The sequence below is a fragment of the Loxodonta africana genome, chromosome 12 (genome assembly GCF_030014295.1).
Source record: "Loxodonta africana isolate mLoxAfr1 chromosome 12, mLoxAfr1.hap2, whole genome shotgun sequence".
Taxonomy (NCBI): Eukaryota; Metazoa; Chordata; class Mammalia; order Proboscidea; family Elephantidae; genus Loxodonta; species Loxodonta africana.
The window spans coordinates 12617336-12644172 of NC_087353.1; the positions used below are offsets into that span (position 1 = coordinate 12617336).

The following is a 26837-nucleotide window of genomic DNA, read 5'->3' on the forward strand; positions in this document are numbered from 1 at the left end:
CAGTGCCCAGTGACTATGTGCGTACAATGGAGAAATCTTTGCGGCTCAATCTGTGGTAGTTCCAGAGTGTCCCTCAGCACACGCGTATGTGATCTGGTCTGTTTCCTTCCAGGCAGTGAGCACCTAGAAAGCTAGGCACGCATTGTCCTCTGTAGGCCTGCTTCCAGCCACGGCCTGACACTTAGTTGCTCAATAAATGTTTTTTTGAATGCATTCAGACTATTAAAAGCAAATTATTCTTTTTAAAATAACTTTCCCCTATGTTTAGTAATATTTTATTCTTAAACACTTAAGAAGTAAGTCATGTGCTAATTCCTCTCCCATTTCAGTGTGTTTATACAAATTCAACTTTTAATTCACCCTGAAGATAGCACTGAATGGAAGGGTACTTGTCCTACCCATTTGAAAATATGTGTTTTGCCTGATCTTTGAATGTCTCAACACCCTGGTTTTCGGGGACTTGGGAGAGGGCCTCCCTCAGTGAGGCAGCCGCTTGCTCACGCAGTCACTGTCACCCCTTTGCATCTGAAGGTTGCCCTAATTGTGCTCTTCCCGTTGCCAGGAAGCATGGCTGACTATCCAAAGGAAAGAAAACCAGCCGGGTTTCCGGACTTCATCCATCTGATTGACCTGGCATCTGAGACGGTAGGAGGAAAGGTGAGTGAGTTTCTATTAGCAAGCAAATGCGTTTAATGTACTCGCACTAATGACGTAACTAACCGCTGCAGTGAACATAATTAGAATGGCAAGAGTCAGGCTGAAGCCCATTATTTCAAAAGACTTCCATGGAATTCTTTTTTTTTTTTCCCCCTTAAATTGGTGACACTGCCTAGTAAATACAGCATTACTTGTTAAGTTTCTAAAAGTGAGTTTTGGCACTTGTGAAAACAATTCACTAGCCCTCTGTGCTTTCTTTGAGTATGGATTGATGGTTCTCCAATTTTAGCGTGGCAGAGAATACTTGTTGACCACAAATTGCTGGGCTCTACTCTCAGGCTTTCTGATTCAGTAAGTCTGGGGCAGATCCTGGGAATCTGCATTCCTAATAAGTTCCCAGAGACTCCATGCACATTAAGAACCACTGATACAGATGCTTCACAGTAGGCATGACCTGGCACCGATGCAGTAAGGAGCCCACATTCTAGGCTGTGGTTCTATAGTTCATATCAACAAACACTTATTGACTGTCTGTTATGCGCAGCATACTTCTGGTATGGAAAAGCTACCGTTTATACCTATGTGCAAGGCATGTGCTCAGTGCTTTGCATTTATAGTCTCATTTAATTATTATACAAATAACCCCCAAAGGAGATAACATCATCCTTATTTTTGTAATGAGAATACAGAAGCTCAGGAGGTTACCTTTTCCAAAGGCAGAAAACTAAGAAGTGATTTTCCGGTAGTCACAAATCTTCTCTGTAATGAAATCTGAATTTAACACTATGCCATGCTAGACTAAGCAAGTGGAGAGTTGTGCAGGTTAGTTACCACGTGGTTTGTGCTAGTGGTCGTCCTCATACTAATTTTACATGTATTGGTTGATGACGATTCTTTTTTGTATCAGTTTCTGAGTGTACGTTTCTATTTTGCCTGCAAATAATCTGACTCACGGCAACCCCAAGATCGTGAACTTTCAGAAGCAGATCTGCAGGTCTGTCTTCCGAGGTGCCTCTGGGTGGGACTGAACTGCCAATCTTTTGGCTAGTGGTCGAGTATTTAACTGTTTACATCACTCAGGGACACCTGCAATTATCTTATTTGACCTTCTCCTTTAAAAGTCTCTGCGTTGTTGTGGTTCTCCCTTGACGTTTCTGGCTGCTTACCTAGAGCCCCTTTCCTTGTCTCCTCTTTTGGTACCTAGTGTATATATAGAAATACACGTGGATGTTTGTTTTGTATATATAGATACCCATCACCCGTTGCTGTTGAGTCGATTCTGACTCATAGTGACCCTATAGGACCGAGTAGAGCTGCCCCATAGGGTTTCCAAGGAGCAGCTGGTAGATTCAAAATGCTGACCTTTTTGTCAGCAGCTGGAGGCTTAACCACTGCACCACCAGGGCTCCATATATATATGTACTCATATTCATACATATACTATGTATATATACACTTACACACATGCACACAGATATACACATATTCATATATACATACACACATACAATATAAATACACAAATACATATATATGTGTACATGCACACACATAATACATGCACATATACACCAGATATACATACATACTTATTAGTTTTCATCAAGCTATATTCTGTCTTTTCCCTCTTCTCTTTCTACACTGTCTCCTCGGGCAACTTGATCCATTTTCAAGACTCCAAATAATGCAGTTTCCAAATCTGTCCTTACAGCCCTGATCTGTCTCTCCCCCTAGCATCTCCTTTTTGCTTCTACTGCTTCCTGGATATTTCTACTTACATGTCCCTGGTGTTACCACTAAGCATGTGCAAGGCTTAACCTCTCTTCCATTACAGGCCTGCTCTGTGCCCTGGGCAGCCTATTTTGTTCAAGCACTGCTAAATATCCTAGTAATCCAGATAGAAAGCCTTGGGTGCTTCTTTGATTTCTCTCATTTCTCACATCTAGGCAGCTGTCAAGTCCATAGACTCTGCTGCCACAGTGTCTCTGAAATCTGTCCCCCCCACACCCCTTTTGCATTCTTGTGGCCACTGCATTCTTCAGGCTCGCATTACTTTTTGTTTTGATTATTGCAACAGCTTTTCATGATTTCTCTCACTTTCTGAGTGATCCCAGAGCACAGCCCTGTACTTGCCCTTTTCTGCTGAGAAACCTTCAGTAGTTTCCCAAGGCCCAGTGACATTGCTGAGCATCTTTCATGGGCTGGACAATGTGCAAAAGGCACTAGTACAGAAATGAATGACCCAATGTCTGCCCGCCAGAGGCTTACACTCTGCAAGGGAGTCAGACATAGTGTCCAGGCTGCACTGTGAACAAATGAAGCCAGGGTGCTGCTGGGAGCACATCTACCATATTTTTATGCAAATAACACACATGTTCTATGTGTGTTTGCCATCTGTGCCCCCCTCTGTGAGATATTTTCATAAGCGCCACTATGCCATTTTTTTTTTTTACATGTTACTGTAAAAAAATTAGTGTAGCACATTTATGAAAATACTTGTGTGTGTGGAGGCAGTTGGGAAACAAAAGTACAAGGTGGGCGTTATCTGTGTAAAAATATGGTACTTCAGCCTGAGGACTGCTGTCCTGGTTGGTGGTGGGGAGGAGTCAGGAAAGACTCTCCAGATAAGGTGATGCTTAAAGGAGTCTTAGTGTAGGAGAGGGAGCTGGCAAGGCAGAGAAGGAGGAGAGGGGGTTATTTCAGACAGAGGGTAAAGGCTTGGGGAGGAAAAGGGCTTGGCATAGTCCACCTGGTTTGGTGTTTCTGGAACACACCAGGTCCTTGTAGGGGGAGTGGAGAAAATGAGCCTGAAGAGGTAGGAAAGGCCCCATGTGCCCTAAAAGTTTCTGCTAGGGGGCCAACGAAGGCTGTATAGAGCAGGGGAGGAACCGAACTATGTAGGTTCACCTGTCCTTTGCCTGACAAATTCTCAGGGTACAGGTCAACCCTGACACAATGACATCTTCCTTCACTACACATCACACTACACAACAGCTGCTGCCAAGATAGCTGGCAGCTGGCCAAACAGCTTGATTCTCTCTTGTATTTTAGGTTTCCTGAAGTAAAATCAAATGCCAGTCCACTTTATCCCTTCCAGACTGGAGGGGTCACTCTGTCCTGGATTAGGTAGCTTGACCAATGTCTTGTTTTGCTAGGAAAAATCCCAGTTTATACCTATTTTTTAATAGCCCCTCCTCACTGTCAAAATATCCTGCTTTGTCTGTAATTTACCAGGTCAGCTTGCCACAGGACATATTTTGGTGTGGCTTTGGAGGGAGAATACTAAGCTGGCCAAAGTGCCGGTCCGACCAGCTAGGGTGTTTTTTGTCATTGCTACGTGGTGCAACAGTTAAGCGCTAGGCTGCTAACCAATAAGGTTGGAGGTTCAGGTATACCCAGTGGCTATCTGGAAGAAAGACCTAGCTTCTGTAAAGATTACAGCCAAGAAAACCCTGTGGGGCAGTTTTCTTCTGTTACACGGGTCGTCATGAGTCAAAACTGACACGATGGCACATGACAACAACAGCAAACAATGACAACAACATGTTGGGGAAAGAGTCACAAGGCCTAATGTCTTTGATTCTTGAAAAAAAGGAAGTTGGTTTATTTCCTTCCGAAGGGTAAGAAGTTAGCACTTTAGCATCCAGATGGTAAAGGGGATTAAGAAAAAAAAAAAAAAAAAAGGGGTGGGAAGAAAAGATTAAGGGGGAGGCAAGCAATGAAATCCAAACATTTAAAAAGCATTGTGGTTTAAATGCATATTGTTTCTCTTCCCCTAGGCAATTTCACGTTTTCTTTTTACTGAGTCTCATAATGTTTCACTGGGGAATGAAATAAAACGGTTGTTAATTTATGGTTGTTTTATCTTGACGTCTTTATTTCTCTAGATTTTATTTGCAACAGATGACTTTTTTGCTCCTGCAGAAAACCTGATAAAGGTATGTCAATGGACGTTCCTCAGTGGAAAGTGTTGACGGAGAAATGATCTATGTAGCCATGTTAATTAAAATCTACTGGTGTATCTAGGATGGGGTGATGTTGTACGTGCCAATGAATTAGCATGTCTGAACATTAGAAATATGGACAAATCAGCATCCATACAGGGACCTGACGGAGGTATCTGTGACCACGTTGCTCAGAAAATACTGAGATCTTCATGTATTGCCTACGGTCTTCATGTGGACTCCATAATTTGTGTTGGAAAGAAAACTGACACACGACTTGCATTTTTTACAAAATGTTTTACACACCTAATGATAAAGGTGTGCCATAGACTTACTGAAAAAAGGAATGGCGAAATTACTGAAACATGTGGGAAAGAAACCGAAGCTCTGCTAGGATACCACTACTGTGTCACACCCAATGTTGGAGTTAAGAATTGCTGTGAGAGGTGCGATAACACAAGGGCACATGTTTTAAAACCCATGTACAGTGACTGCGATTGCAGCCACGTTCCTTTATAACCAGTGTCTACTGACCCGCCAGTAGCATGTTGTCCTCAGCTGTGTTTAGCGTGTCATTCAGTCGCTATGTGTGGAATGGCTACTCTGTGTATAGAAGAACCTGACCAGGTCCTGAGCATGTAGATATATGATAGTATGAAACACTTTATGTGTATTAACTGACAAATTTGTTAGAGGAAAAATAAAATGAAATGAGGAACAGAGATGTTAAGTAACTTGTTTTAGGTCACACAGCTAATAAATGACAAAGCTCTTATCATTTTATCATATGTCTCATCTTTGGAAATTGGTTAGTCTCACTTCACAGCCCCTGCCTAGGCCCCTCACTACTGCTTGTCTGGTGACCTTGTGCTTTTCCTCCATACCTGGTGGAGGAGGTTTCCCTATCTAGCAACATAAGATTCTTCTTGCATTTATCTTCATTTGGGAAGTAAAAATATCCCTCATCTGTGTTCACCTACCGTCCCCCAAGCACAAAACAATTCCCGAGTATCTACAATATACAAGGTGCTTTCACGTGTATGGTTTCAACTTCATAACAAATCCTGCCTGGTAGGGATTCATCATCTCCACTTTTAAAGATGAAGAAATGGAGGCTCAGTCATTTGTCTAAGGGGGCTGAGTAAGTGGCTAAGTGGAGCTTCGTACCCAGCTGGATACAAAGCAGAGACTTGGAGCCCATGCTTTTCCTCAGGTGGCCTTAGAGCACTGCAGAGCATTGGGCTTTAAGTGTTTAGCTTGTCTCTGAGCATCAGTCCTACTCCATATGACTTCAGCTGAGTACTTGTTGAATAGCATTTCCTGGGTTGCTTTGGAAATCTAACAAGCATCTCTTCCTTTGTTCCAATGACCTTTCAGTATCCAGCTAGACTGCAGCTGGTAGTTGCGTGGCTCCATTTGTAAGGCACATGGAATTAATTGTAATGCAGTTTTACCTGTTGCTATCAGTGATTAATTCTGAATGCTGAGGCCCATAACAAAGTAGACTTTCTTTCTCTGAAGATGATACAAACATAGGGAGACACCTATTGATATGGACGGGTTGGCTGTGAAGGAAGGTAAGGGTAGAGACTCCCTCATCTGCTAGGAACTCCCCTACAATCCCTGTTTGCATGACCACCTGTACCTTTGGGGGAAAAGTTAGTGTGTGAGACACACAGGCTACCACGTAAATGTTAACTACCAAACTGTTGTACATCTTTGTTTTAGAGTGATGCCCCGAGTTTTAAAGCACATGAATATACTGAGTTTGGGAAATGGATGGATGGATGGGAGACCAGAAGGAAAAGGATTCCAGGTAATATGATGGTGGCTCTGTTCATTCAACCCTGCAAAGCTTAAAACTAGGGGCTGTTGGAAATCTAGTGTATAGGTGAACAAATCTACCTCCCTTGGTTGTCCATTTTGATAAATCTGTGCAAAGCTCTGTGACCTCGGATGTCCCTTTCTGAACATCAGTCCTTGGGAAGTCAGGAAGGGCTACCTTGAGCCTTGGCCATCTATGCACCATCAGGCAAAAGGGAGGGTAGAAACATATCATGAGGAAAATGAAAATAGTGGTGAGGGCTATGGATGGAGGGGAAGAGCAAATATTTATTGAGCAATGTGGTGAGCATTAAATGGTAAGTGCATTTATGTGTGACCCTCACAACAATTCTCTGAAGTAGGTGTTCTTATCCCCACTTAACAGCTGTGGAAACAAGTTCATTAACTTAGCCCAGGTCACGTATTTAGTAAGATAAGGTGGGAACTTGAACCAAGGTCTGTCCTATGCCACTGCCCACACCATCTTTTATGTCACCGGAAGATGCTATTTTTATTCATTGCTGCTCACCAGTCTCAATCAAAATCCACTTTTTAAAGGCGAAGAAATGCCTATAAAACAGAACTAATCCAGGCTTTAGGCTAAGGCTAGATTTTTGGTTCCTGTCTCAAGTATTACAGAAATTTTGGTTATTTCTAATTTTATTAATTTCTATAATACTTGAGACATTATTAGATTTTATTAAATCCGGACATTTTAGGGTAGGTTTGTGCCTGGCAGTAAGTAACCAAGAAGCACATGGGGGCATACTGACTTCAAGAGTTCTTACACTTTGACAAATACAAAGAGGAGAGTTCTTGGTAGGCGCGCTAGAGGGAAAAAACCCGAGATAACAAGAAACATGGTGTATCCAGGAGAACCAACTCTATATTGAATACCTACTGAACTATGTACCACCCATGATCATATTTAAGTCTCGTGGAAAGTAACATCGACCCTGATTTACAGTTGAAGAAATAAAGGCTCAGAGAGGTCAAACAACTTGTCAAGGACACAGCTAGTAAATAATCAATTTGGAATCAAGTCTTGCTGAATCCCAAGCCTTTGCATTTTCTGGCCTGACTAGAATAGAGGGCTCATGCTGGGGATGGTAGTAATGTGTGACCAGATGATGGGAAATTTTAAAGTCCTATTAGCTGAGAATTAAGCTGTATACATTTTTCTGTGATGGGAGAAGGGTGTCCCTTTTGTTTATTTTCTTTTTTAGTACTATATAGCCACGTCTTCATTTACCATACAAAACCTAATGAGATGTTCCCGTGGTTTTATGCCCCATAGGTCATGATTGGTGTATCATCAAACTGGGAATACAAGGAATTATTCGAGGTTTCGACGTGGACGTTTCTTACTTCATGGGAAATTATGCTCCCCGGATGTCAATTCAAGCAGCAAACTTACCAGAAGGTGACTTAGGAACTACTGATTTTCCCCCAGAATGAGAACTGTGGAACTATAAGGTTCATCTGTGCCAGCCTTCTGGTTTTGCCCTTTAGATAAGACCCAGGCAGGTGGAGCAACTTGTCTAAGGCCGTTTTACTGCGACTGAACTTGAGAATTCAGACCTTTGGATTCTCAATAAGAGTGCTCTGTGTTTTTTTAATTTAACAATGTTCTTTGGTCTAGTATGAATTTCACCATTCCCACACTCCTCGGCCTTACCCAGAACCTCGTGTCACCTTGAGGTTTGGGGAGCAGGTTGCCAGGGAAGGTGGGAGGGAGTAAGCTTTGTCCTGGGATGATGCAGACGACCTGGAGCCAGGTCTAGGGCCAGCGGGGGGCTGCCTTCACCAGCGCCACTTTCACGCTGTCCAGTGTGCGTAATGGCGCAGCACATACGAGGTTTTCAAAAGGGGCTCCCTTCTGCATCTTGGAACTCTGGACCTTATGAAGCCTGGAGGCTCTGTAAGTCAGACCCATGTTTTCATCCCTTTAATTGCACCATCTGATGTTGGCCCTTGAGTTAATATTCTTAGACAAATGTACAAGTGTGTGTGTGTGTGTGTATCCCTATTTAGGGAAGATAGATCGTCATAGCAGGCAAATTTATACTAAAAACTCTTGAGTGCACAGAACCGTGCTAGGCTCTGCAGAAATGAAATGCACGGACTCTGTTCCCCACAGATAGCTGGGATACCCCCAGAAGTTAAATAACGATACAGGAGATGCTACTCTGCAACCAGGAAATGACGAATGACAAACGAGTAATAAATGAGTAACATTTTTTCGGCAAGCCCACCAAACTCCCAGGAGTACTTCTATTGCTGAATCGCCGAGGCATCAGATCTAAGGATGTTGCTTGGGGAGGCAGAGTTTCTGGAGCTGACTTTGCAAACTTCCTAAACTTTATTGATCCAAAAACAAACAAACGAACAAACGAAAAACCAAAAACCAACTCTAGTCATGTGATCAGTTTGTTGAAGCCTTAACTTAGAGACGACGTTCACTGCTTTTGACAAGCAAATGTATTATAAAGTACGTTGCACTAATATTCAAAATTACCATGAATAATTTAAATACGGGGGAACTGCAGTATTTCAAGTGTTTCTGTTACTCGGGGTCACCCGGTGCTTTACATTTTGAGATGATGTCTCTGTTGACATTGGCCCAAACTGGAAATTATCATACCACCCACTTAGTATATTTTCTTCGATTTTGATTTCTAACCTTAACCGTAAATCATAAATGGCCCCTCTAACTTCAGATAAACTACAAGAATTCCCAGAAAGAGGAATCAGAATGGGAGCTGAAGCTACATCGGAGGAATTTGAAGCTATTGCTGAGGTATGCCTCCAAAGAAAGAGCTGGTTCTCGTAATCAATTATTGGAAAAACAGTGAAACTTTGCACGCCAGGCTACGCATGGTGAATCTTCGGGACACTGACCCCTGACATGCCTTACCTCATTCATCCATTAAAACCAAAACCAAACCAAACCCACTGCTATCAAGTCATTTCCAACTCATAGAGACACTGTAGGACAGAGTGGAATTGCCCCATAGGGTTTCCAAGGAGTGGCTGGTGGATTCGAACTGCCAACCTTTTGATTAGCAGCCATAGCTCTTAACCACTATGCCACTGGGGCTCCACTCATTCACTATGACCCTGCAAATATTCATGCAACCTCGGTCTGAGGGACCTTCATGGCTCCTAAAAGACCTCGACTAGCTTTTCTCAAAGTGTAGTATGCTCCCCAGTACCCAACAGCAATCTGTTACTAGTCCCTGAGGAGATAAATACAGAAATTTACAGTAGGTGTTTAAAATACTTTTGATAACAATGACAATATAACTTTGTCTCATGAATTTAGTAATAATTTGGGCTCATTTTTTTGTACATTCTTATTTTTTTTCTAAAATTTTGTCTAGTAATTTTTATTGTGTTTTGCAAAGCTGTTATCTGTAAAAGACCTGGAAATAAATGACACAAACGACAGCAAAGTCCTTCACTGCACAGAGTTTGAGAAGCACCGATTTAGTGAAAATTGTAAGCTTCAGCCAACCAATTTACCACAATTTAACAATTTTTTTGAGCCAATTTCAATTTCCACGGAAAATTGTCACTGTCCATGGGAATAGCCTCAATTTTAAATAAATGTTCACATTACTATTCTGGTTTTTTTTTTCCCCCTAAAAATTCTCAAGATGAAGAAATCTGGGTGGGATCTGAGATCTTGTTCTTCATTCTCAGCTTCCTCCCCGCCCGCCACCATCCCACCCCTGACACCATCACCCAGTGACTGTTCTGATTAGTGTGAAAGAAACAAGCCTTTATTTTATTATTAAACCTGGGGGTTGGTCTTGATTAGTGTTTTTATTAAGGTATTCTACCCAAGGACCCCTGGTGGTGCAATGGGTAAGTACTTGGCTGCTAACCAAGAAGTTAGGCAGTTCAAACCCATCAGCTGCTTCTCAGCAGAAAGATGTGGCAGCCTGCTTCCATAAAGATTTTCAGCCTTGGAGGCCCTGTGGGGCAGTTCCGCTCTGTCCTACAGGGTCGCTATGAGACCGAGTCGACGTCATGGCAATGAGTTTTGGTTTCTTAGGCATCTATCATTAATTTTTATTCCAAAATATCTCTACCCCTTAAGTCCTACACAGGCACTAGGATGAGATAATTTATTGTTCCCAAAACCCATTGCTAACATTTTGATATTTATTGCTAGCTAAAGTCTGAAAACTGGAATTACTTGGTTCCCATGGCAGAGCTTAAACCAGGAAACCCTTCTTCGAGTCACAATTATTTTCCTGTCCATTCCCAGCAGAAATGGACTCATATACGACTCAACATTTTTCCAGGTAAATGTGACAGTCACCTGTCTTCATTTCTATGACTTCTTTACTTTATACTGGCGTGATTAAAAACTACAAAGTGAAATTACCCTTGCCTTCTCGGCCACTGATCTTGCTAGCATTTTAGAATTATAATTCGCCCCTTCTGCGCTTTAGGAAATCCTTGTTTTAATCCACCCAAAAGTGGGTAATTTTTGAAAAACTATGATGTAAACTAGGATGTGATAGAACTAAGTTGTATTAGTTTAGGTATCTTTTAATAATTTCTGTTTCACAGGTATATTTTATCAGCAGTTAAGGTGGTTTGTACAAATATCCCTCATTTTATTAAAAAATGTATTTGGTAACAGTTTTTTTGCGATTAATTCATATAACATGCAATCCACCCATTTAAAGTGTATAAATCAATGATTTATAGTATATTCACAGATATGTGTAACCATCACCACAATTTTACAACATTTTTGTCATCTCAAAAAAAGGCCCCAGAAAAGAAACCCAAGGAAATACCCTTTAGCTATCACCTTCTTTCCCCCTTTCCAGCCCTAAGCAACCACTAATCTACTTTCTGTCTGTATAAGATTTGACTATTTTGGATATTTCATGTAAATGGAATCAAATAATACGTGGTCTGTTGTGGCTGGCTCCTTTCACTAAGCATAATGTTGTCAACGTTCATCCACGTTGTAGCATGTACCAGTACTTCATTCTATTTGTGGCTGAATAATATTCCATTGAGTGGATATACCACACATTTTTAATCCATTCATCAGTTGGTGGGCATTTGGGTTGTTCCTACGTGTTGACTATTACAAATAATGCTACTTTAAACATTTGGTGCAAGTTTTGTGTGGATATATGTTTTCATTTCTCCTAGGATTGGAATTGTTGGGTCATATAATAACTCTATGTTTAACTATTTGAAGAACTGCCAGAGTGTTTTCCAAAGTACCTGCATCATTTTAGTTCCTACCAGCAGCGTACAAGGTTTCCGGTTAGTCCACATCCTCATCAACACTTGCCATTATCTGACTTTTTTTTAATTATAGCCGTCCTAGTGAATGTGAAGTGGTATCTCATTGTTGTTTCGACTTGCATACTCATGATGACTAGTGTTGAATATCTTTGCATGTGCTTGTTGGCTATTTGTATATCTTCTTTAGAGAAATGTCTATTCAGATTCTTTGGCCATTTTTAAATTGGTTTGTCTTTTTATTATTGAGTTGTAAGTTATTTATATATTGTAGATGCAAGTCTTTCATCAAGAAGATGATTTGCAAATATTTTCTCCCATTTTGCATGTTGTCTTTTCACTTTCCTAACAGTCTTTTGAAGCACAAAAGTTTTTAATTTTGATGAAATTTAATTTCTCTATTTTTTCTTTTGTTGCTTATACTTTTGGTGTGATTTCTAGGAAACCATGCCAAATCTGAGGTCATGAAGAATTATCCCTATGTTTTCTTTTAAGAGTTTTATAGTTTTGACCCTTAGATTTAGGTTTTTGAACTATTTTGAGTTAATTTTTGTGTATGGTGTGAGATAAGGGTTCAACTTCATTGTTTGCACGTGGCTATTCTCTTTTCCCATCACTATTTGTTGAAAAGACTATTCTTTCCCCTTCTAGTGATCTTGGTACTCTTGTTGATAATTAGTTGACCATAAACACATGGGTTTATTTCTGGACCTTTTTTTTTTTTATATAAATTAGTCAAAAATGACCTCCATATCTTCGCCCCAGCTTAATTATTTCTTCATAACAGCCTGGACCTGTAAGCCCCAAAAAAGCCACTAGGGCCAAAGTCATATTTGTATGCCTCTAATTCATTATGATTTGGAATCGACTTGATGGCAACAGGTTTGGTTTGGGCTGATTGTTCAAAAAATGGCCAAAAAGAAACAGATTTTTAGCCACTGAGAGCCTGCCTGCTTTACATCCCCTGCATCTGGGAGATGTCCTCCAGCAGCAACTGCAGGGTCCTTAAACTGTAGAGTTTTACCTTATCTAGGGCTAGCAGATGTGGGGCTCAATTTTATGGCATGTATAAAGCAGGCAGGTTCTCAGTGGCTAAAAATATGCTTATTTGGGCTGTTTTTAAAACAATTGGATACGTATGTATACATTTGAGTTTGGTGCCAGTGGGCTTTTTGGGCTAAAAGACCTTGGCTTGCTATGAAGTAGACAACTTGGGGTCAATACACAGAGGCTATTTCAACTCACTTCTATCACAGGGTTGCTTTAAATGAGGTGTCCTCAGAGCATTGAGACATATTTCTGAGATTCTTCCATAATTTTGATTAAAAGTGAGGCAGGATATTAACTCTGTAAAGGAGAATCCTATTTTTTTTAAAAATGTAAAAGCAACTTTACATTCAACAGGTAAGTCTCTTCTGTACTGTTAAAGCAAACGACAATATTCAATGAATCAGAATAGTGATATTATTCTTATGGTCTAGCTTTTGCTCAATTGCTCCCTCTAGTATATTTTCTAGGGTCTTCATGTCAATGCTGTGTGGTTTTATTGGTTGTAAATAGTGAGACTTTTACTGTTGCACAGAAATTTTTTCAGATCACTCAGTTTCACCAAAAATTTCATATAAAAATATATAGCACTTAGTTTCAGTAGAATACACTGTTTAAACTATTTTGGTATTTTATTCAGCTTCTATACAAAAAATGCTTGTCTTCTACCTTCTAGGAGGTAATATTCAGACAAAGAAAAAACTTTCACTCGGTAGAATCAGCTGATGTAGCTGCTCTGCAGATCTAATCTCAGGCTACTGTGCTTCCCAGGAAATATTTGATTTTGTGAATATTATCTTTCGTATTCTCAATTGCATGCTAAGAAATGTGTTGTTGTAAAAATAAAAACATTGAGCTTTCATATGACTGCGTGGGATTTCACAATGCTCATTTCTGGCACCAAACATTGTAACTGGTGAATTTACCAACTGCTTTTTGACTTTCCTGGAGTTATTCATTCAAGAAAAAATAATTGAGTGCTTACTATATGCCAGGACCTATTCTAGGTAAAGGTGATAAAGACGTGAAGAAGTTAGGGAACTGTTCTGGCCTTCCAGGATTTTATATTCTGGTTTTGGAAGACTGATTATTAGCAGGGATTCAAATAAATGAACGAACAAGATAATTTCAGACCGTGATAAGAGCTATGGAGTAAATAAGCAAGGGAATGTGATAAGATTTAACCTGTGGAGTCAGGCAGGGGCCGGAGTTGAGTGGGTAGGAATACTTTGAAAGTGTGAGAGAGAGGGCCTTTCTGAAGCCATGACACTTGAGACTTAAGAATGAGTATTCACGTCTTCAGTATAAGGGATTGGCAGGTACAAAGGTTCTCAGGCATGTTGGGCTTGTTGTATTTGAGAATAAAAAGGAGACAGGCGTGGTCAAAGCCTAGCGGGAGATGAGATTGGAGAAGTGAGCAAAGGCCAGATCACGTGGACCTTGTAGTCTATGATACACAGACACTTCTCCAAATAAGAAATAACAAAGACACTTTTTACTTTCAGATGGTGGAATTGCACGTCTTAGAGTATATGGTGCTGGACAAAGAGATTGGACTGCGACTGATCCCAAAGAACCTTTAGACCTGGTGACCATTGCTTATGGGGGTCTCTGTGTAGGATTTAGTAATGCATATTTTGGACACCCAAACAATATGATAGGTAAGTTGATGTCCTAGGAGTTGGGTTTGATTCAGAAAGTCTGGGGTACCAACATTAAACATCCCATTGTGGTCGGATTGATTTAAGAGGAAGCGGCCATTTCAAAGCATGGGAGTAGATGAGATTAATCTTCCATATATATGGTTTGATGCCTTTATGACTTGAAATAAGCCAACATTAGCAATTTTCCTTCTTTTTGACTTAAGTGGTTGCTATAAAATGAAAAGTAAAATTCACTAACCCTAAGGGTTTTTTTTATGGTTGTAAGGATGGCTCAGGACCGGGTAGTGTTTCATTCTGTCGCGCATAAGGTCACTATGAGTCGGAACCGACTCAATGGCACCTAACAACAACAACAACAACGTGGTTGTATGTGAATTTACTAAAAACATTAACTTTAATTGAAATAATTTATGTAGCAATGCTTACCCATTACTGCTGAGTTGATTCTGACTCATAGCGACCCCATAGGACAGAGTAGAACTGCCCCATAGGGTTTCCAAGGAGCAGCTGGTGGATTTGAACTGCTGACCTTTTGGTCAGCAGCCGAGCTCTTAACCACTACACCATCAGGGCTCTGTAACAATGCCTAGGGGCATGGAACCTATAATTTAATTATAGTAATGAGTTCATTCTCACATTTTTAAAATAAAATCATATGATGCATAGTTAAATAATTTCATTTTTCTTTAGGAGTCGGCAGTGCAAAATCTATGGCAGATGGTTGGGAAACTGCAAGGAGATTGGACAGGCCACCAGTATTAGAAGTAAGAAGCTAAAAAAGGAAAAAAAAAAAAAAACTATAAGGTTTTTCTAAAAAATAAATTTTTGAAGTTTTTTTTTTTTTTTTTAAATCAAGCAGACTTGCTTATTTTAGAAACTTCTTTTGTTCTAAATGCGTATTACTTCCCTCCAGTTTTTCCAAAATTCTTATCACCTCATTATGGTATTGAGGCAAAGACCCAGAAGACCAAACATGCCAGTTATTGCCAAATACTCTATTTTAATGTATTTTTGGAACATTTTTCTCTTTCTTTAATAAAGAAATCAGAGGATCTACAATTTAATGAAACAAAATCTACAAATATATCTCTTGCTAGATCTGGAGAAAAAAACACCAGTTTAATATTGTTTAATATCAGCGTGTCCCTGGATGAGGCCACTTACATGAACTTGTGACTAAAGAGACTAAAAGGGAACTCCAGAGTCCATTTAGCACTAACCTGAAGTCAGGATACCAAAACAAAACACCTTTCAACGTGCAAATTCCACTGAAAACAGTCTTCAACACCCCTTTCTTGGGTTAGATTTCATGTCACCCAACGTTTCCAGATACAGTGAGTTAACTCTCCTCTGTACAAACTAAATTTTGGAGGCATAGATTTGGTATAGATTTGACCAGGAAAATAACTACTTGGAAAGGTCAAAACAAACAGACTGTTACGGGTTGAATTATGTTCCCCCTCCCCCCAAATATATGTCAATTTGGCTAGGCTGTGATTTCCAGGATTGTGTGGTTGTCCTCCATTTTATGATCTGATATAATTATCCTCCATTTTGTGATGTGTTGTAAATCCTAACCTCTACCTGTTAATGAGGCAGGATTAGGGTGGATGTATCTTGAGTCACCAGCACATCTCATGCCATTACTCAAGTCACACCCTTACCCTTACTCCAGTCACACCTTTACTTGAAGTCAGACCTTTTCTTTTATAAGAGATAAAAGGAGGGAGAAGCAAGCAGAGACAGGGGACCTCACCACCACCAATGAAGAAGTGCCAGGAATAGAGTGCATCCTTTGGATCTGGGGTCACTGTGCTGAGAACCTCATAGACCCAGAGTGAGAAGTGGCGACAGAGAAATGGTAGCAGCCGAACCAGGAGACCGGCAGAAGACAGCACATTGGGTATGCCAGCCCACAAACTGAGAGAGCTGAGAGTCTTTGGGCGGAGGCTTACTGGTGGAATTCGGTGGTTCCGGACACTTAATGGTGGAGCTGAAGAGCTTTGCAGCACTTGCCTGTTTAGGGCAAAGGCCTGGTGGGCTGAGGGACTGAAGGTTGAAAGGGAAAGAGAGAGTTCTGCCTACAGGCATGGCTGAGCAGCTGTCCTCACAGAAGGGCTATATCCTGAGTTGTTTCTGATGCTGAATTGTAACCTGTTATGCCAAGACACATGGAGATCTCCAGGTCCACAGATGCTGAAAGGAGACAAGGAGACAAGGTCCTTTCCCCAGAGCCGACAGAGAAAGCCTTCCCGTGGAGCTGACGCCCTGAATTTGGACTTCTAGCTTACTGGACTGTGAGAGCATAAACATCTATTTGTTAAAGCCATCCACTTGTGGTATTTCTGTTACAGCAGCACTAGATGACCAAAACATACAGCCTACCAACATTTTTCACCTGCATATTTTCAGGATTGGTTTCTTGAATAACTCCAAGTTGGGTTATTTATTTTTTTTTCCTCTGAATTCCAGAATGATGAGAATGGCATTCTCCTGGTTCCAGGCTGTGAATGGGCAGTTTTCCGATTGGGGCACCCTGGAGTCATAACTCAAATTGAAGTAGATACGAAACATTTTAAAGGTAAATGTAAAACCATTAAGAAGTGCTTTATAGTCAGCGAGCTGATTATAGAGGTCATGGGCCCTATGGCACCGTGGACAGAGTATGGGAGTGGGATTCAGGACACTTGGGCTCTGGACTTCACTTTCCCACTCACCAGTGTGTAATTCTGAGCAAGTTATTTTTAACCCTTCGTACTCCCATTTCCCCATTTATAAGATGTCAGAATTGGATGGAATGATCCCCTAAATCATATGATTCTATGACAGTATAAGGCTCTTCATTATAGAATCTCTGAATCCAATTGGGGAAGAGCTATGAAGTATTCTTAATTAGGTCATGTGAAAAACAGCAATGGGGGGCATTTCCTTATAGGGAAGGGGGCCCTAAACAGATAGGTGCAGGTCCATTTCTTACCCAGGATTGACTTTTAAGGCAGTGATCTATACATATTTTAAACTGTGCACTCCTGTTAATAAAAAAAAAAAAATACTTGGACAAGTATCACTGATATTCTATGCTTACTTACTTAAGAAATAGATACATGTGTCATTATATTAAGAAACTTCAGAATAGGTTACTAAACTTTTGTACTTGTTAGATGAAATTCTTTTAAGTACTCGATTGGATATCATGATTGTTTAACCAACTCTGAAAAAAAATTGTGGCACTTGACATTCATATTTTGTATGCCCGAATTTTTAAATGTCTTGCTAATCATTATGGCTTCACCCAATTATTAATTTTTATATCAAGGCACAATATACACTGAAGATGAGGTCCATCATCAATAGCCGTCAAAAAAAAAAAAAAACCACAAAAAACCAAACCCGTTGCGGTCTAGTAACAGTGGATGTAAATTAGTTATTGCAAGAAATCTTGATAATTTTAACTTATTTTTGGAAGATTGTTTTTTAGGTCCAATTAGTTAGCTATTGTTTTTACTTTTGACAAAGTGCTTATCCTGAGCATAAGGGAAATGTCAGCTCTGCTATTTTTCTGTTGTTTAGTTATGCTTGCATTTTTAGCATTGTCTCTAATCCATTGTTCTTTATCCGGATTGTTCGAAATCACTGGTTTGTTTTGTGAGAAATAGTTTTGTTAAATCCAGGTAACCATCAGGAAATTCACCTAACTAGACCCTCAGGATACCTCAGGTACAATACGGCATTCATGGGGATGAGGGAGTATGTCAGTGTCTGCCTATAATACCAAATACACAAAGCCTTCCATGTGGGAGACTCAGGTTTGATTCTTAGCCAGTGCATCGCATACACAGCCACTACCCATCTGTCACTGGAGGCTTGCCCGTTGCTAGGATTCTGAACAGGTTTCAGCAGAGCTTCAGGCTAAGACTAGGAAGAAAGGCCTGGAGGTCTACTTCTGAAAATCAGCCAATGAAACCCTCAGGTTCACAATGGTCAGATCCCATTATGCATGGAATCACCGCATTTATACACATACATACATATATGTACATACATATATACACACTGTTGTTGTTAGGTGCTGCCAAGTCGATTCCAACTCATAGCAACCCCGTGTACAACAGAATGAAACACTGCCTGGTCCTGTGCCATCTTCACAATCATGACTATGTTTGAATCCATTGTTGCAGCCACTGTGTTAATCCTTCTCGTTGGGGGTCTTTCACTTTTTTGCTGACCCCGTACTTTTTACCAAGCATGACGTTCTTCTCTAGGAACTGGTCCCTCCTGATAACATGTCCAAAGTAAGCGAGATGAAGTCTCACTATCTTCTCTTCTAAGGAGCATTCTGTTTGTACTTCTTCCAGCATAGATTTGTCCATTCTTCTGGCAGTTCACAGTATATTCAATATTCTTCACCAACGCCATAATTCAAAGGCATCAGTTCTTCTGTGGTCTTCCTCATTCATTGTCCAGCTTTCGCATGCATGTGAGGCAATTGAAAACACCATGGCTTGGGTCAGGCACACTTTAGTCCTCAAGGTGACATTTTTTTTTTTTTTTTAACACTTTAAAGAGGTCTTTTGCCGCAGATTTGCCCAATGCAACACATTCTTTGATTTCTTAACTGCTGCTTCCATGGGTGTTGATTGTGGATCCAAGTACAATGAAATCCGTGACAATTTCAATCTTTTCTCTCTTTATCATGATGTTGCTTATTGATCCAGTTGTGAGGATTTTTATTTTCTTTATGTTGAGATATAATCCATACTGAAGGCTGTGGTCTTTGATCTTCATCAGTAAGTGCTTCAAGTCCTCTTTCCACTTTCAGCAAGCAAGATTGTGTCATCTGCATATCTCAGGTTGTTAATGAGTCTTCCACCAATCCTGATGCTGTGTTCTTCTTTGTATAGTCCAGTTTCTTGAATTATTTGCTTGACATACAGATTGAATAAGTATGGTGAAAGGATACAACCCTGACACACACCTTTCCTGACTTTAAACTGTGCAGTATTCCCTTGTTCTGTTCAAATGACTGCCTCTTGGTGTACGTACAGGTTCTGCATGAACACAATTAAGTGTTCTGGAATTCCCATTCTCCGCAATGTTATCCATAATTTGTTATGATCCACACAGTCAAATGCCTTAGCATAGTCATTAAAACAGAGGAAGACATCTTTCTGGTATTCTCTGCTTTCAGCCAAGATCCATCTGACATCGGCGATGATATCCCTGGTTCCACATCCTCCTCTGCATTCGGCTTGAATTTCTGGTGGTTCCCTGTTGATGTGCTGCTGCAACCATTTTCGAATTATCTTCAGCTTAATTTTACTTGCATGTGATAATAATGATATTGTTTGATAACTTCTGCATACTGTTGGATCAGCTTTCTTTGGAATGGGCACAGATATGTATCTAATGTTTTCTTTCCGCAGTCTTTGGATTTTATGCATGGTCTAGGAGAGTGCTCACTGCACCTTGGAGAGCACAATTTTCAGACATGAACTGCAAAGGAGTGGCATGAGAGCAATGCGTATCCCTGTTTTCTAGGGTTTTTGATTAGCAACCCCTCCTCTGTTTATCTTAAAGTCTTGGGGAACCTCTAAAGTCTTCGTTCTCCCCTCAAAGAGTGTGGGGACCCTTCTTACCTAAGGTCCTCAAGGCTCACTGAGCATGTGACTCCTGTTACATTCCAAAGAGAGATGGGAAACTCAGGGCCTCATACTTTCATCTAGAGAATACTTAGAAATCCTTGAATACAGTGCATTTGGTTGGAGATAAGCCCTGTTTAACTCAGTTCAATAGTTCTTTTTTTTTTTTTTTGGTCACATTACAAAATAAAATGCCACAAGGAAAAAATATTCCAGCTTCATAATTCCAAATGAGCCACGTAGCAGTATGCAAGTAATTAAATCTGCAATCTAGGAAGTTTATCAAATACATTTGACTTTCAAAGTAAGAACACTATTCATTCAAATTCAGATTCACCAACCATTAACATATGTCAGGCCATTTCTGATTCTTATGAGAAACAAACACTCCTCTGTTTCATGAGGCCATCCAGTTCCATCATAACCTGGTACATCCCTTCTCTCACATGCCTTATTATTGCTTAGAAAGAACGATGTCTTGTTCTTTGCTGAGTATTTGATCTGATTCAAAAAGTCTGGTCTCCCGTAAGCCTAACTGTGCTAAATGCAAATGAAGTAGAGAAAGTCATTCTTTATTTTTTTCCAACAGGCAATTCTCCTGACAGGTGTAAACTTGATGGTTGTATCCTGACAACCCAAGAGGAAGAAGACATGATTAAGCAAAAGTGGGATCTCCCTGACCATAAATGGAAACCACTGCTTCCAGTCACTAAGGTTAGTGTAGTACAGTGTCCATTAGAAGCTACGTAGGCTGGCCCTCCATCAGTCCTTTTTCACTCCAATTAGCTTTTGAAGCATCATGATACAACACCATATCTTCCGCTTGGTCTAACAGAAAGATGAATGAGCTTTTGAAAACCATATCTGTGTATTTATATGATAAGAAGACAGGTTCTATTTTTCCACACTTTTGAGTTTCTAACAATCATAATCTTTTTACATATATGAAAAAAACTTTCTACATTATATTTAACTTTTTAGAAGGGGCAACATAAGATACTGAATGCTATCATGTGTGAAGCATGGTCTGAGATGGTACAGAAATGTCTTTGAACAAGTAAGAGGGAAGTGAACATTTGCAGGTCAGGAAGGTGAGGTCTGCTCCTACTTATCGATGGGTGATGACCTCTGGGAGATGCCAAGATGGCTTCTTTTTCTTATCCCTTTGTCCAATTAATTAATTATGAAAAACTGCAAACATCATGGGAACCTGAGTGTTCATGTCAGAATTATTTGGGCAGGATTTCCCTACTAGAAGATCTCCATGGGTAAGCCAAATTATTTAATAGCTTTTATTTTTATAACCCCTTAATTGGAACCCAATCTGATGGGTCCTTGTGTATGTAGGCCTCTTTGTCAGCATTTTGTAAGTCCATTTGGGACATGGGCACCAGTTATAACAAAGGACCTCTGTACCTGCGTTTCTTTCAGCTGTCCCCAAACCAGAATCACCTGTTTGACAGCCTAACCTTGGAGCTCCAAGATGTCATCACCCATGCAAGGCTGACCATCGCCCCCGATGGAGGAGTGAGCCGCCTTCGGCTCAAGGGCTTTCCGAGCTCCATCTGCCTTCTACGGCCAAGGGAAAAGCCCAGCATGAGGTTCTCAGTTAAAACGGGTTTCAGAGCCAACCTTTAAACACACACAGAACTGTGTGCTGGCAGAATATTAATAATTACCCAGAAATATTCTTCATTCCAACACCTGAATCTTAAGAAGTTTCTAGCAATTAATCTTTTAAAGATCAATATAATTCCTGGTGATTTAATAAAGTGATCACTCACAAATTGATGTCTGTATTTAATGTTGCTATGAAGCAGTTGGAAGTTTAAAAATCGGCTGTGGTTGTGAACGGTGGGTGATCTCTTAAGGAATTAACTTTTTTTTAACACTAGGAATATAATATCAGTATTCTATACCTTCTGTATATAGATGCAGTAAATAATATACAGTCTACAGTCTTTAAAAGTTTAAGGGCATCAAAACCATTGCTTTGGGAACAGTGTATTTCTAGAATCATTCATTGTCCTAGCTCATCTTTACCCAGAATACCGGTACCAGTTGCCTTTCAGTGGATTCCAACTCATGGCAACTCCATGTGTGTTAGAGCAGAACCATGCTCTACAGGGTTTTCAGTGACGAATTTTTCAGAAGTAGGTCACCCAGCCTTTCTTCTGAGGCACTCCTGGGTGGACTTGAACCTGCAACCATAGCCTTTCAGTTAGCAGCTGAGCACCGTTAACTGCCTGCACCACCCAGGGCCTCCTTACCCAGACTTTCCCAAGGTCATACATCCTCTTGATTTGGTCTTCCCTAAAATAAGGAGGCAGTCTGAATTTTAAATGTTAGATGCCATTAGCTAGCTGCTATTAGTAACCCCATTTTCTCACGGGCTCTGAATGATCCCAGGCAATTTCCCCTTTGGTGAAAATAGAACAAGTAACCAATTCCAAGGTAGGAATCCTAGACTTTTTTTTTTTTTTTTGCTGGACTGGTCAAATACTCCCTATTCAGCACCTAAAGAAACTGAAGCTCAGAAAGCTTGAGTATCTTCCCTAGGCAGGACCAGACCAATTTTGAGTCTAAGATACTCTATTCATTTGATTCTGATACCCCACCCTCCCCCATCCATCCACCCCTCCCACAGAAGTGGGCCACCACAGGGTAGGCCACCCCAAGTGGCTGGCTCGGCAGAAGGGACCGGTCGTGGCAGGGCACATGGTGGACCCTCTCATTTCCTGCCCTCCACTCTCCCGCAGGCTTATATCAGCCACTTGCAGGAATTACCACCTCCCTTTCACTCTCCCACCTGTGTTGCCCCTGAAGCACCTCGTCCCGGCTCCCTGTTGCCCCTCTCCTAGGCGGGCCGGGCCAAGGGCGGTGGTCACAATTGCCTGGAAGTCGCGTCAACACACAGGGTCCGGGAGCTGCCAGGAGCGGCCCCATCCTGGCGAGTCCCCGAAGCCCTGGCGGCGGTGGCATCGCTGTGCCCCCGCCGGATCACAGAGACTCCAGGCCAGCGGCCGGGCGCCTGACCGGCAGGTGCCAGTGACCTGGGGGCATCGGGGTCTCCGCCGATTGTCTCACCCCGCTCTCGGGGCCTAGAGACGAGCGGAGAAACAGAATCCCAGACCCGCCAACTGCGAGGGCCCCCCATCCACTTTGGGCAGGCATCTCACCTGAGAACCGGGCGCAGGGGCGGTGGGGAAGGGCTGGGGACGTCCAAGCCCAGGCGCCAGTGGCGCGCCCCCCGCCGTCTTCGCGCCCGCGCCCAGGGCCACCATGGGCACCCATGGGACCTACTCCCTGACAGACACCACACCGGCCAAGACCATACTGGTGTACCGCAATGGGGACCAGTACTACGTGGGCAAGAAGTTTGTCTTCAACCGGCGGCGAGTGGCGTCCTTCGAGGCCTTCCTGAACCAGCTGAACGAGGCGATCGAAGTGCCCTTCGGGGTGCGGCGGCTCTACACGCCCACACACGGCCACCAGGTCCAGGAGCTGGACAGCCTGCAGCAGGGGGGCAAGTACGTGGCCGCCGGCAGAGAAAGGTTCAAGAAGCTGGAGTAAGTGGCTGATGCGCGGGGGCGCTTGGTGGGTGGAACCGGTTACCTTTTTTATGCCCTCCTGGTGCTCTGAACACTCGGTTTCCTGGCACGAGTAGCCCTTTGGGGTCTTATTTTTTTTGTCTTATCCACTAGGCTCTTTGAGGGCATGGAGCACGTTGTATTTGTCTTTGCAGCCCCTGCTTCCAGCATAGCTCTGGAGACGTGGATCTGGAGTTTGTAAAAACACCGAGGTCGTGGGTGGGCGCCTTCTCCGTGTTGAACTGATATATGTTTCATCGTCTCAGAGGACCCCAAAATGTGTTCTCCGGGCCCCTTCCTCTGGCCAAATCCTACTCATCCTTCTACATCGATTTATTCAATTTGTATTTTTAGAGCGCCCGCTTTGTGCGCCTAGATGCTTGGGAGAGACGTAGCCTTGAACAAAACAGAGAAAAGCCCCTGCCCTCTGGAGAGTACATTCTTGTGGCGGAGGGACAGGCCACCTACAAGCGACATAGTATGTAAATAGTAGAGTTAGAAAGGAATGAGGAAAAAGGGCTAGGTGGTCAGCTGCAATTCAAAATAGGGCAGTCGGGCCAGACCTCTTCAAAAAGTTGATGCGTGAAAGAAGGTTTGAAGGAAGGGTTAGCCATGAAGATGAGAACGGGGGGGACCCGAACTGGGGGGGGGGCAAGAATCAGATCAGTGTGTCTCCTCCCCCAGCCTGGCCAGGCTGGGTATTCTGTGGCACCTGGACGATGCGTTCTTATATTAAAACACTTATAAAAGTATGTCATTGGTGTATTTCAGTGTCTGTCCCTCCAGACAAGGACAAGCTCTGTGCCTGTTCTTTCCACTGGGCACAATGCTGACCTACAGCAAAGGCTCTGGGAAGGTTGGCTGAGGAGCAAAGAAATCCCCTCCTCAGTGTCTGCTTAGATACAGACAGCAGCTCAGGGAGAGTGTCATCTTTCCGGGGGAAATGCACTTGTGTATAAATGCCAAGGCCACTGTGGAAAGCTGTAATGAAATGTGATTGGCCATCTTCAGGCTGTCAGTTATAGGGAAGGATGTCCACTCAAAATGTCAATTTAATTCTTTTTATGTTAAGTCGAGACTGGTGTTGCAATCCCTTTGATACCTTATTGCAATCTGGTTACACAACACTGTTATGTTTATACTCTTACACTTTATTCTCTTCCCAAGATCGCTTCAATTTCTTTATAATTTTTCTAGATTTTCTTAGTAACGTTCATAAAAACTTCTTTGCGATCCTCATATCAGTCCAGCAGTTCTTCAACAAATAGCTATTGTGCACTTCTTTACGTGGGGCAGTTTTTAGGGTGCTGCCGAGGCTGCGAGGGCTTTCACAGTACATGTTTTGGGAAGATGAGGCATACAGACGAGAAAGTGGAACCTATTACCAAGATGCACAGATATAATTCTGTCTAGGCCCAGGGCATCAGAAAAGGCTTCCTTTACAGAGTGGAAGGGGCCCAAATTGTTAGAACATTTTAATTTCTTTTTTTTTTAATTTTTATTAAGCTTCAAGTGAACATTTACCGTTCCAATCAGTCTGTCACATGTAGGTTTACATACATCTTACTCCCTTCTCCCACTTACTCTCCCCCTATTGAGTCAGCCCTTACAGTCTCTCGTTTCGTGCCAATTTTACCATCTTCCCTCTCTCTCTATCTTCCCATCCCCCCTCCAGTCAAGAGTTGCCAACACACTCTCCCGTGTCCACCTGATTTAATTAGCTCACTCTTCATCAGTATCTCTCTCCCCCCCACTGACCAGTCCTTTTCATGCCTGATGATTTGTCTTCGGGGATGGTTCCTGTCCTGTGCCATCAGAAGTTCTGGGGAGCATTGTCTCTGGGATTCCTCTAGTCGCAATCATACCATTAGGTGTGGTCTTTTAATGAGAATTTGGGGTCTGCATCCCATTGGTCTCCTGCTCCCTCAGGAGTTGTCTGTTGTGTTCCCTGACAGGGCAGACATCAATTGTGGCCGGGCACCAACTAGTTCTTCTGGTCTCAGGATAATGTAGGTCTCTGGTTCAAGTGGCCCTTTCTGTCTCTTGGGTTCTTAGTTGTCGTGTGACCTTGGTGTTCTTCCTTTGCCTTTGCTCCCGGTGGGTTGAGACCAATTAATGTATTTTAGATGGCTGCTTGTTGGCATTTAGGACCCCAGGTGCCACAATTCAAAGTGGGATGCAGAGTGTTTTCATAATAGAATTATTTTGCCCATTGACTTAGAAGTCCCCTCAAACCAAGTTCCCCAGACCCCAGCCCAGAACATTTTAATTTCTTAATCCTCCATGAATTCCTGACCTCCCTGGGCACCACGTGTTTTTTGTTGTCTGTCTTTAAAGGATACTACCTTTCTTTACATTGTTGCTAATTCCATTAAAATTATATGTACAGTTTAAAGAATAGTAACAAAATACACTTGTGTGTAAACCATAACCCAGGTTAATAAAAAAAAAAAAATTACCAGTCTTTTAGAAATCTCCTCCTTGAACTCCTATCATTTGCTATACCAAAAAACCCAAACCCGTTGCCGTCGAGTTGATTCCAACTCATAGTGACCCTATAGGACAGGGTAGAACTGCCCCATAGGGTTTCCAAGGAGCACCTGGTGGGTTCGAACTGCTGACCTTTTGGTTAGCAGCCATCGCTCGTAACCACTATGCCCCCAGGACTTCCATCGTTTGCCTATAGATAACCACCATTTTAACTTTTTAAATAATCATCCTTTTGTAATAATCTATCAAAGGATAGATTGTTTTATGTTCGTGAACTTTATATAAATGCAATTCTATTCTACCTACTTTTCTGTAACTTGCTTTTTGACTGAGTATTATGTTTGGAAGACTCACCTATGTTGATAGCATTTGCCTGTAGGTCATTTATACCAGAGTTTATTTATCCAATCTGTGGGTGAATAATTTGGGTCATTTTTAGTTTTATGTTAAAGTGAACAACACTGCTGGAAACACTGTTCTGCGTTCACAGTGCGTGTGGAGAAGAGTTTCCCTGGGAGGTATGTTAGCTACCTAGTGCTGCGTAACAAATAACCCCAAACTCATCGGCTTAAAACAATGTTTATTCTTCCACAGTTTTTGTGGTCCGGAATTTGAGAGCAACTTAATTGAGTGGTTCTGGCTCAGCTTCTCTCATGAGGTTGCAGTCAAGATGCTGGCTGCAATCACCTGAAGTCTTGGCTG

At 41.8% G+C, this 26837-nt stretch overlaps 2 protein-coding genes across 2 annotated transcripts in view; both read left to right on the top strand.

Moving 5' to 3' along the window:
- The first annotated feature begins 439 nt into the window (after nucleotides 1–439).
- ALLC (allantoicase) lies at nucleotides 440–21807 on the top strand. The gene is made up of 11 exons (XM_003411796.2): nucleotides 440–657; nucleotides 4545–4595; nucleotides 6330–6417; nucleotides 7723–7848; nucleotides 9146–9225; nucleotides 10606–10738; nucleotides 14258–14413; nucleotides 15107–15180; nucleotides 16889–16997; nucleotides 20645–20769; nucleotides 21487–21807. The coding sequence occupies exons 1-11, from the start codon at nucleotides 568–570 to the stop codon at nucleotides 21691–21693; spliced, it is 1239 nt and encodes a 412-aa protein (XP_003411844.1). The 5' UTR covers nucleotides 440–567; the 3' UTR covers nucleotides 21694–21807.
- A 1530-nt stretch (nucleotides 21808–23337) lies between these two features.
- The window catches only part of DCDC2C (doublecortin domain containing 2C), a 74327-nt gene continuing 70827 nt past the window's right edge, over nucleotides 23338–26837 (top strand). Inside the window, exon 1 of the mRNA XM_023550405.2 lies at nucleotides 23338–23624. Within this exon, the coding sequence (XP_023406173.1) occupies nucleotides 23338–23624 (287 nt within the window). The remainder of the gene's footprint in view (nucleotides 23625–26837) is intronic.